General features: G+C 38.6%; 1 protein-coding gene across 1 annotated transcript in view; it reads left to right on the top strand.

Annotated features, from left to right (window-relative positions):
• The window catches only part of ITPR1 (inositol 1,4,5-trisphosphate receptor type 1), a 282,814-nt gene that overhangs the window by 191,619 nt on the left and 78,760 nt on the right, over positions 1-12,435 (top strand). The window contains exons 38-39 of the mRNA XM_054975949.1: positions 7,110-7,242; positions 8,435-8,625. Coding sequence (XP_054831924.1) covers positions 7,110-7,242; positions 8,435-8,625 — 324 coding nt within the window. The remainder of the gene's footprint in view (positions 1-7,109; positions 7,243-8,434; positions 8,626-12,435) is intronic.

Here is a 12,435-nt window from a genome sequence, read left to right as displayed (position 1 = left end):
CATTTAGTGTTGTGTCAGAAAATATATTTTCTCAGTCTAGTACAATCTGTTGTGAATGTGGAACATTCCTCAGTATTAGAGGAAATGTGACAACTCATGCCCTCCTTACTGGGACCTGAGTATACTAAAGATCTTTTGGAATGTAGGTCACATATTTTGAAATGTCCTAAGGCCCGGGCTTTGGAGAACTCTTTCGTGTTTTTCTTTCTTCACTTTGTTTACATTTACCGCATAAGCAGAGACTTTTAAAAAAATGACTTTAGAGGATGCCTTGGAAGTCAACGAACCAGCTGCAGGTTTTTTTCTGTTCTAACATCTGAGAATGTAAGCAAACATCATGGAATTAGTATTTGACAAATAGAGGTTGGTTAATAGCCTTGCAGCCCTACTGTATTTTTAGAAATGGCATTGTTGCTAGGTAGCAATTCCATGTCTTCAGACTATAATATGAGAAGCACCCTTTAGCTGATGTGCATCTTGTTAGAATCCCAATTTCAGTCACCATAAAAGCTGATAATTTGGTTCTTGAGTCAACCAGTTCCACATTAAGCTCCCTGTTTTTTCTAGGTGTTTCGCTGTGTATAAAGATTTCGTTTTATGTTGCGTATTTTTGTCTATAATTGATTTTGTATAATCTGTTTGAATATGTTCTTAAGCTTTGGTCTGGAATTTCATGTTAAATGCTGTGAATATTCTGTCTTGCTGCTAATGGCAAGCATTGTGGAAATCAGTATCCTTTATATTGCAAAAGAGGAAACGACCATTATATAATAATAAGTGAAAATTGATCTAAAATTTCTACTTATATATGTCCTGGAATGTTTTTTTCTTGTATTGTTTTCAGCTGGAAATGTTAATTCAGTGCAATTAAATTATTAAAAGGAAACTGCTTGAACTGGGAGTCAGATACTTAACCCGCTATCCTTTAAATGCCAGTGTACACACAACTGGGACTGGCAAACCAAAGCAAAGTCTGCAGGTGGTGATAAAGGAAAGATGCATCTAAATTAAGAATAGCAAGGATTTATTTTTGAAAAAAATGTTTTTTTTAAAAAAATATTTTATTGATTTTCCATAAAAATAGGAATAGGAAGGGGGAGATTGGGAAGAAAAGGTAGGGGAAAAGAATACAAAAAATTCATTGAGTCTGCTTACATAAACATTCTATTTCTTCATACATCATATTTTATCCTAGCAAATATTCAACTGTGGTTACTGGTAGCAAATTACAATAGTGCCTTTGTATATTTGATACGTTTTAGTCTCTATATTTTTAATCCAGTTGAAGAAGGAGGTCCATGAAACAGAAAAGTCTTCTTCCATTTGTCCTTTCATTAATATAGTTAATTTGTCCATTTCCGCGATTTCCATTATATCTTCGTTATTAATTCCTCTTGCGGAGGTATTATTCGACATTTCCAATAAAACGCTAATAAAATTCTGGCTGCTGTTACTACATGAATTGTGAAGTACTTCTGTTCTTTGTTCATATCTGGCAAACAGTTTAACAAAAATGTTTCTGGTTTGAAGGGAATTGAAGCCTGTAAGATAGTTTGTAACAATATGTGCACCATTGCTTGTAACATATTGTTTGTAACAATATGTGAACCATCTATGCACCTCTTTACAGGTCCACCACATATGAAAAAATGTCCCTATATGTTTCCCACATTTCCAACACTTATTTGACATGTTTTCTTAATAGATGGGAAACTATATACTATGGCCAGGCTAGCACCACGTTTTTGTTTTTGCCTTTTTAACATTCCTTAAGATGTTGTAGACCATGACTTTAGAAGAAATCTTCATGACTAATACATTTTCCTTTTAATTTTTGCATTGACTAGCTGGCACAGCCACCGGAAACGGATTGCTCAGTGGAGGTGTGTCACTCACCTATATTTGGAAAACAGACAAATATTGGTGATTTTTGAAGTAGCAGTGTTTGAATGTCAGTGTGTGTATATGTTTTGGTGGCTGGAAGTCCACTTGGGTCTATACAGCGTAGCCATAATTTTGTCATATGTTTCAGTGCTTGAGTAATGAATGACTCAAAGGAAACAAATTTAGGCTGGTTTAGGCAACAGAAGATGAGATTTAAAAAACTCAGGGGGAGGACCATGCCTGTTAACTCTCAAAGACACCCTGCAATGTATCTAGTTCAATATTTCAAAAGCATATATACAGTATTGCCCTAGTTAAAGCAACAGTATCTTGTACATTAATCCTTTTCTGGATCAGGTGGCCCTTCAGCTGTGTGTGTCTGGTTTTTTTTAATTATTTAGTTTTATATGACTTGTGATAAGTCTCTTTAAGTGAACACATTAGTTATTGTTAATCTCTTACTATGTATGTGGATTTATTTGTAAGCGAACCTTGGTCTACATGTAGCATTTCAATATTTTGCAATCCAAATATTGAAAACCTTGTGGATTCGTGTGCGTGAATTTTTATTGTAGATGCCACATCTAGTTGCATTTTTGTTTGGGATGGGGTGTTGCATTATGCACTCAGTATTTTCAGTATTTCAATTCATAGTCTCCTCTGGATTTCAGATGACCTTTCCAGAAATTGAAAGAATATATTCCTCTACTATGAAACTAAATTTTAATTCACAGCCTCATCCTTCCCTTTAAAAAGAGCTCCTAAAATATTAAAGAGTTATAGTTGAACTACTTAGTCTCTGTTCTTGCTTACAAGAAAAGTGAAAATCTTGCGGCAATTTTTCCTTCTCAAGCCTTTCCACATTTTGAAAATGAGATTTGGAAGAGGGTAAATTGTGTCTGAAATAACAGCATATTCAACCATGTGTACATATAATGTGTGTTTATGTGTCTGTGTATATGCATGGTTGTCACTGATAGCAATTTCCATTTCTGTTCCTTCATTATTTTCAGTTAATGTAAAAATAAGTGGTGCCTTTCTGTATTCTCTGTGGGGGGGAAGTATAGACACCTGCTTTGTATGACTTGACAGTATTCTTAACTTTGACATTTTCAATCAGAACCAGAAGAAGTTTAGGCAGTAATTAATGAGATGGCTTATTAGAACAACCGATTTCAGCTTTGTTGTTGCTATAAAACATACAGCTCATTGTGACAACTAGTTAGTTATTGATGTTAAATCTATTTAGTGTCTCTTTAGTATCAGACTTTAAAACAGACTTTCTGCATACTCACCAGGAGCTTGATCAAAGTCAAATACAGAGACAGCTTGAAGATCATAAAAGGGTATGTATATTCAGTGGTGGTCATTAGGTTTAATATGCGGGCTTTTCTAATTACACTGGTGATCTGTTCTTCCTTTTCTTTTTGGATAGCATAAGGTAGCTTGTAAACATGCTACATTTATCACTTTTTTAACTTTTCAAAGACATATACTCTGGAAGGAAGATAACAAATACCTGTTCAGATAATTTGGGAAGCGTTTGGATGTGCGTTCTGTTAGGATCAGTGTGTATAGTGTTTAAATAGCTTGAAATATGTCAGCTGGAAGGCCCTGACTTAATTCATATGCCATTATAAATTGAGGTCCTATGGACAGCTGCTTAGGGCAATACATTATGTTTTGGAAAATTATGGGATAAAGTATTTTGTATGGTGCTTTGATTGTATAATCTGTTTCACACTATAACCCATGGAACAGGAGTCTCTTCACCAGACCAGCACTATAACTCCTCCTGCTCCAAATTTATTTTAATATTGCCAAATTGGGAAACTATTTTGCAACCAGTTCTGAAATGCTGTGGAAGAGTATGTGAAATGATTTGTGCTTTTGCAGTAATCTACAGTCTGTTTATTGCAGTACTTGGTGTTAATGATATCATTAGTCTAGATTTATAACTGGGAATGGGCACAGATGCCCAGTCCTAATTATTATGAAAAGGCATACCTTCTTTTTATAGGGATGAGCATCAAGGCTGCAGTTCCACTGATAATAGAATAATTGGTAGGGGCCCTAGTTGCTGTGGCAAATATAGTAAATATTGTAGAAATGAAAATGTACAACTCTAGCTTTTCTTTAATGTCAATGTGTAACAAGGTTCCTTTCTAAAAGATGGAAAGGTTTGATTTGAAATGTATTTAACCTGTCTGGTAGATATTTTAATTGCAGTCCTATAAGCATCAGGATTGATGTCAACTGTGATAGCTGGCAGGTGGTGTTCACTTCCTTCCAAATGACCTACACCTGGAAAGATCCTTGGGGATTTGACTGGGGATTTGTCAGGCTGGATTTGTCATTCTCCCATCTGAGTTTGGTACCTTAACTTTTTTGTAGAATCCTTTGCTGCAGGGTGGAACTTGTCCCCTAAGAGCCCTTTTTTGTGACACAATTACATCTTTAGAAGCACAGTCCAGATGAATTCTGCTTTAGATAATAGAGCTGCTTGGAAATCTTCTGTGGCTTACACTTACTGGGTTGAATCCTATGGTGCCATTTCATCATGGTTGCAGTTTACACTAGCAGAAGGATGAGGAAAGGATAGTGATTTCTGCCGATTGCAAACCCTAATTTTGGCTCCCATAACGCTGCCGATCATTCGTTGACCATCAGGAGCAGAATTCTGGAACAGAATTACCAGTCCTCTCTCAATGCACACAGGGCTGTGGATTGTCATTCAAGACCAAAGAAACTGATCCATATTTACATGAATATGGTTTTATATGACCTGTATGCTACAGGTTTATGCTGGTATAGGCCAGAATGATCCTCCTCCTCCAAGAAGATTTTAGGTAGGATCCAGATGTCCTTCCATCCATGGAAGGTCCCCTTCTTCTGACAGAAAGAGTATTCTGCTGATGGAAAGACTTCTTCAATGAGCAAAAGGGCATATTTGGGCCCAGTCCCATAGTTTGCATCCAAGCTATTTTTACTTCAATGGAAAATTATCCTCAACTATCTTCTTCTTGTCCCTTCCCTGGAAACTTGTTTCTAGTTTTCAATTAAATAAACTTGGTGGACTGTGTCAGAAAATGAATTTGTAACTTAGTATTTTTAAAAGGCATGTTTGAAGAACTCTTATGAATATGAAATGAATGTTAATGGGTGGTAGGTATGAATGCTCAGTCGTGGGTAATGAATGCTAGTGGGTAAAGAAATTTCTGTAACAGTCTACTTCATGATATCTTGGGAGATGAGAATGACTTGAATTTTACAAATAATTTACAACACCTAGCATTTCACATTGTAACTTCAGTGCAGGGATCCTTCCATTACACAGTGAGAATGTTCTCTGTTCAAATGGATCATCACATCAGCTTCCTTTTCAAAAGGTGCTCTTTGTTGCTAAATGCAGGTGGTCCTAGCAAAGTCTTATTAGCCTTATATTTTATTCTATTTCTTAGTCCTCCTTTCTCACAGAAACTGAAGACTGAGGATTCAGGTGACTGAAAATTGTATCTATTAAGAAATCTACTGTGTCACACCTGTAACTGAATGGGGATGTGATCCTTTTGTAGCCTCCATTCAGTTAAAAAATAATGTTGTTGTTGTTATGGCCTCAGTTACTCTTTTACAGAGTTCAAGAAGAGATCTCTGCCTTAGCGGAGTTTACAAAGTAAAACTTGCCATAATGAAAATGACAAAGGCAGTGAGGGAGGCGGCGGCAAGTATAAACAAGGGAAGTTGAACATGCTTATGTTTACTTTTATGCAGGGGAAGGGAAGTAAAAGATTGAGTTGAGACCCTTACAGAAAAGATAGGCTAAGAGAAGAGATCTGGCAGAAGTAAGAGAAGTGGCATCACACAAGTGTTCTGGAAGGCACTTTCAGGCATAAGGGGCAGCAAAGGAGACTGGGTAGAATGAGAGAACAGGAGAACTTCAGGGAGCTAAGAGTCGTAGAGCTGAAATATTGCTGGTGATGGGCATTACCGCCTCCCAAACCTAGTTGGAAGTACAGGGAAGGAAGCACAAGTTTAATGCTGAGGGTGGGGGTGGGGGTTCTTCATTGGAATCCAGCCCAGGATTGTGGAAGTCTAAGATTTGGAATTCGCAAACCTGGTAAAGCAAGTTTGTCACCATTGATTAAATCAGCTCCAAATATATTGGAAAGTCTCTTTCAATAAGAGGAAGCTTGAAAGGGATGATCCCTTTAATTAATGATATCTCTGTTGTCTCCCCAACCCCGTATAACTTTTAGTTAAAATTGAAAAGTGTTTTAAAGCTTGATCTCAGTACATGGGACAGTGTTGAAATTATGCGTAAATGACATTTTAAATATATCTGGAGAGCCTCATCCTCATGTATGGACATTTTTGAGGCAATGTCTTCACCCATGGAGCACATAGCATCTGAAATGGAGGGGTAGGTTGGGAAAATGTCCAAGGGAAGAGGTCCGGTAGGAGTCCTCTCATGGCTGTTGTGAGAGTTGTTTTTAAATGAGAGATTCCAATTATTTCTCATATTATGTCTGGTTTGACCCTAAGAAAGGAGAAAGAAGAGACAAACTTCTAGTGGTATCACCTTAATATTTTGACCTTCAGTACTTGACCCTAAGAAGTCAGTGCTTATGTTGGTGGGGAGGTAGACAAGCTGACTGAATCCATCTTTTGTGTTTGGAATTCAGAAGCGTAGAGGTTTAAATAGTTTTAAAAGCCAGGAAGTCCGTGAAGCATTTCCATTGTTCCGGTGCAGGTAGTCATATTCAAATTGGCTGGCTTGTGGGGAAGATTATTTATATTCCATTTTGATACATTTACCTTTACCAAGAGATATTCAGATCCTTTTAGAATAAGTAGCTCATTGATACTACTCAGTGACTATATATCTTTTACTCAGTCTTCTGTATCCTCTCCATTTCATGTTGCTGACTATAACAAGCTAAAGTTGCATTGTGTGGTGTCATTGACACCCAAGGGATGTAAAAAGCTTGTGTCCATAAACTACTCTTGGCGTGGAATGGCTTGGATATATTAGTCATAATAAACTTGTGGTGGGAGCCTGTATCTGGCAAAAGGGTTTTAGGAACATCTCAGTGTTACTTCAGCTTCCAGTGTTCTTCTGTTCTGGTGGTATAACTAAATTGAAAAGAATTTACCTGGTTTTGTATTTGAATTTTGCTGGCTTGATATATTTGGAATTTGACTGTTTTTAATTTCTTTGAATTAAGGGTGAAGCACTCAGACAGGTGTTAGTCAACCGTTACTATGGCAATGTCCGAACGACAGGAAGAAGAGAGAGCCTCACTAGCTTTGGCAATGGCACCTTATCTTCTGGAGGCCCTAGTAAAGCTGGAGGAGGAGGTAGGATATCCAGTGAGCTAATCAATAGTTTCTACCCCTCCAGCCTGTTGAATGCTCTTTCTTTATAGAACAAATTGTGTATTCTACGGGTCCAGCAGCTTTCTCAGTAGGTATTTTCTTTTCCACAATACCTCTTTGTCACTCACAGAAGCAGTTAATTCCTAAAGCATTGTGAAGGGATCTGATAATTAGCTGCTGCTGCTGCTTCATTTTTTTCCCCCACCCCTTTTCACGTGACACAGATCTCCAATATTTTCTGGGACTATTCTTAACTTCCTCCAGATTGGATTTTAATTGCAATAAAACTACTAAGCCTAATTCTTCGAAAGATGAGCTATTAGGCTGATTGAAACCATCACCACCTTTGTCTGCTATTAGCCCTTTTGAAGGGAAAAGGCTTTCCTTTAAAGGGCTAATAAAAGTTTGAGGGGGTAGATTTGATGGAAACCATGCCTGATGAGGAGTTAAATCCCCACTCCACTCCCTGGTGACCACATTCTGAATTGGGACCCCATGGGTCTGCAATTTGTCTTTTATATTGAAAACAATCTGCTTTCTTCATTACCTCTGTTTTGACCCTCAGATGCTGGCCATGAACATCCTCCACAAGTTCTCTGTCCCTCTAATATATCTCTTCCCTCTTCTCTAGTAGCGATCTAACCCAATTTCAATGCCAGTCCTGCTCTTGTAAAATCCCCTTTTTTATATACCACTCTGGCTCCCAGATTTGGATTCCACAAAGGGATTTTGTCTGTCTTCAGAACCAACCTATGCCCCTATCCCCTTATGGGAGCTTTTTTCCAAAAATGTTATTTTTCCTCACATGGTTTCCATTGCTGGGAATTTGCTAAGAGCTTCTCTGATGCCCTTTCCATAAAACCTGTGTGACTTGAAAGTGAGCCTTGCTGTTTGTGCATTTCTGACTATACTGACTATATTGAAAAGTCTGAGACTTTGCTGCTGTATAATACTTTTTGTTTGCATTATTATTCTTCATGCAACATCTTCTGCTAGCATTACAAAGACCCAGGCATGTTGCTGGCACTTAAATAGGGAATAAAACTGCAAATAAATGGGAATATGTTTGCAATTAAACTCAGTTCCTTCTTAATGAGAGAGTGAATTATGTTTCCTGATAGAAATAATTACGTGGGGACCTTGAAATCCATAATTTTCTAACCTTTTTTTCTAGGAGGTGGGTCTGGTTCTAGCTCAGCAAGCCGTGGTGAAATGAGTTTGGCAGAAGTTCAGTGTCATCTGGACAAAGAAGGGGCATCCAACTTGGTCATAGATCTCATCATGAATGCCACCAGTGATCGAGTTTTTCATGAGAGCATTCTTCTAGCCATTGCCCTTCTGGAAGGTGGTAATACTACTATTCAGGTAGGAAAAGTATTGGTATCCTTCTGTGTGTAAACTTGTGCTTGTGTATAAGGAATCATTAAGCATGAAGGTCAGTGAGTCTGCTGCTTTGTATGAAGGCCAGATGCATCATATTCAATCACTCACAATAGATGAAAAGCTCTTATTTGGATTCCGAGGGCAAGGTTATTTGTTCTTTAAAGATGGAAGACTTTAGGTGTGCATTAAGCTGTTTTGCTACTCTATGAAATAACCCCACTGTGGTAAGAATGATAAATTCACAAGTGGCAGTTAAGAAATGAGTCAAATCTAATTTATCTTGGAAGATCTAAAAAGTTTTCTTAGCCAGGTTTTCCCAAACAGCTCAGAGAAATCTTAGGAAAGCAGCACTAAAAAGCCTCTCCAGCTCCACTGGCCAGCTCTAGGCTGTCTTGCTGGGTTCCGTGGGTGGGTGTCCCCAGGCCTCAGAATCAGAAGAGAAGGGGGATGCTTCAGCTGTTTCCTACTTCTTCCTGGGAGTAGGAAGAGCTGTGTCCTTCCTTTCTCCTTGGACTAAAAGTCCAAGGGGCCATCTAGCCCTCATCTCCTCCTACCAGTCATCTTCTTTGGCACGTCTGACCTAGCCTTTCCCAGGAGGGGTGATTCCTCTCTCTTCCCCCTCTCACTGTGCATGGCCACTGCCTGTTCTCTCTCCTGCAGCCCCCTCCGCATCGGCTGAGCCAGGGGCTGGCTGGAGTTGGACATAGACCCTCTGGGGCCCATCCTTGTTTCCTCATGCCTGCCCTCTGCCAGGCCTCATTGCATGTGCTGCTGATGGGCCCCTCTGTGCTTGGGCTGCTCTTTTCAACCCCACTCAGCCTCCTCCTGAGGTGCTGGTTCCTGCACCTTCTCAGGGCTGCTCCGAGGCTGGGTTCCATCCAGCATCACCAACAGCTCCTTAACTGGTGAAAACCAAGGCTGTAGGTAAGGGCCCAGCATGCCTTTCTCCCCACTCATTCTTGGCTGGGCTTGTGCCAGTCATAATGGTGCCAGTGAGAATGTGGTGAGGAAACCTAGTGTGGCAGTGACAGCAGTAGGGGAGGGCACCCTCCAACCTTTTGTTTTCATAATCAAAATTTAGGTGAATAAATGGTTTTCCCTACATACCTCGTGTAGGGCAAAATTGGAAAATTAAATACTTGTTTAAATTTGTTTTTCCAGTCAAAGGTAGATTTTCAAAGCAAGTAGAAATATGGGAAAGACAAATATGGATTTATTTCCTCAGACTTTTCTCTCTCAGGATGGTTTGTAGTGGCTTGTGTAATGTACTTTTACAGATTTAGCACTCACAAGGATTCACTGTTGGGGAGAGTTAATTATTAATAAATACAACACATCTGGACCCACATATACCCCTCAAGGATATTATAAATTCTTAGGGTCTTAAGCAGGTCAGTTTCTCCATCTCCTTTTGCATTTCTCTTGACTCCTTTAACTGACTCTAAACAGTTCTCTGTGTTCTGAGTACATGTTTTTAACAGGCCTTTTTTAGGGGAGGGGGGTGAGGGGAGTGTCTTTCTTTTATATATTAAGGAAGATCGTGAATATGCTGAAAACCCACCCTTGTCTACAGATGTGCCGCTTTTGCTTCCTTCAACCAGGAGAAGTTCTATTAGTGGGAATGATTTCATGTTATCCTTACAACCATCCTGCTGGGTAATTCATTTAGAAAACAATGACTTGCATAAGACTATTGAATTGACTTCAAGAAGTGTCTCATCATCTTTTACTGTCTGCAAATAACCATTTGTCAATGTGTACACAGATCAACTTTTATCTTTGTAGAAGTAAGAATGATGATGGACATGATTTATATATCACATTATGGGGCTATACGATCCCATGGCCTCTTTCAGAAATGCAGTTGCATCTTTGAGAACTTTGCAGGCAATTCAAAATGTATATTCTACATCAATAGCAGTAACTTATTTAGAGTATTTTTACCATCCCTGTAACGACACTGTATGTAGGCTATTCCTACTGTTTTTTATTAGCTTTTGTAGTTTATTCTACTCTTGAGATTGAGTAGATTATTGGAAAGATGGTATGTGGCATTTATCTTTCAAACAAACAAACAAACAAAGTTTTCAGCTGAAAAGTACCTTTCCTCTGCCATGTCTGCTCACCTCTGCCTTTCACTTAAGAAATTACTACAGTCAACCTTAACCTTAACCTTAACCTCAGAAAGGTTTCCACTGACACAGTAGGGCCAAACCAAAAATACTTCTGTTAGATCTCAGAAGGGAAGTTCCATTATTATTTTTGTATGTCGATTATTGTTTTTTCTGTTTTGTTTGACATTGGTGACAAATGTGGCTAGCTACATGGTAAAGAGAAACTATTTTTGTTCTGCAGAAGTAGAGAGTTTTCATGAGCATCTTATTCAAAACAACCACATTTATTAGTTGTTGTCATGGGCAGTGTTCTCTCTCTATCTCTTTCTGATCTTATAGTGTGACAAAGACCAATATTTCTAATTCATGTTTGGGTGCAAGGTGTGAATTCCCTGTCTTACTCCATCACCTTCTTGTTGTGTGTGTGTGTTATAAAAGAGTTCAAAGAGGAAAGATCCCCAAACCCTAGTGCAAATTTAATTAAAAACCACCCCCCATCCCTGTAATTCAAATATGTTATGTCCTGTTTTGGTAAATTAGGATCAGCTGTTTTCTGTAAAGGTCAGCTATACCATTAGGCAAGTTGAAGCTACAAGCTTAAATGGTAGGAAATGATTGATTATTTAACTTGGTCACTATGGCATTTTGTCACTATACGAAAGAGAGAGAGAGAGACCATTTGGCTTTTCAGATGTTTTTACCCATCTAGCATATCTAGGCTTTGGAGACCTAGATTCAAATTTGCACTTTGCCATGTATCTAACTCAGTAGGCTGAAAGATAATGCTTTGTTAAGGCCTAACGTACCCCTCTGGCTCTGATGGGATACAAATATGATCAATAAAACTCCTTCCTGGCAAGTGCAGTGCCAGCTAAAGAGTAATGCTTGTTGCTTTAAGACAGACCAACATTATAGTGTTCCCATAACAAATACTATCTATCTGACTGTGGCTCCTGGTGGTGGTGGTGTTTTTTAAAATTTATTTGTTTTACAAGGTACTTGAAGGTACCTACTCAAATGCAAACTTTGCTATTTACAACTTCTTTGCCCCTCCATAAATAATATTAAAAACATCTCTTGCTCACATAAGTTGCATTATCATACATTCCTCCCATTTAAAGGACATTTGGCAAGTGAGTGACAATGGAGGGAATTATTCTTCCAACACTTGTCTCTCTTCTGTCACATGAAAAGTATATGCCTTATGGAGTTTCTGGTATGTACCTATGCAAGCAAGTCACACCCAGTTCTTACCAGGGCAGCTTAATCCACTGCCATAACCTGTGTCTCTTTTCAGAGTAAGGTGGCCAACTCTCATTTGAGAGATTCCTGGAAATTTTTGGTGGTAGAGCTTGGGAAGGGTGGAGTTTGGAGAGCGAAAGGATCTCAACAGGATATAATGCCTTAGAGTCCACTCTCCAAAGCACCCACTTTCTCCTGGGGAACTGATCTATGTAGTTTGGAGATCAGTTGTAATTCCAGGACATTTCCAGACCCCACCTGGAGGCTGGCAAGTTGAAAGACAGTATAAATATCCAGTTGAAAGAGCATATGCATTTATTCACCAATACATAATTCTAGGTCTATAATTTATTTTAGTTTTCCACTGATAGTTTCTCACTATACCACTCTATTTCTACCCATTCTCCCGTTTCAATAGCTGTTCAAATACAGGTAC

Source organism: Eublepharis macularius, chromosome 4 (assembly GCF_028583425.1).
Source record: "Eublepharis macularius isolate TG4126 chromosome 4, MPM_Emac_v1.0, whole genome shotgun sequence".
NCBI classification, from domain to species: Eukaryota; Metazoa; Chordata; class Lepidosauria; order Squamata; family Eublepharidae; genus Eublepharis; species Eublepharis macularius.
Note: the sequence above shows the minus strand (reverse complement) of the source record. Positions and strands in the feature narration are given on the sequence as shown.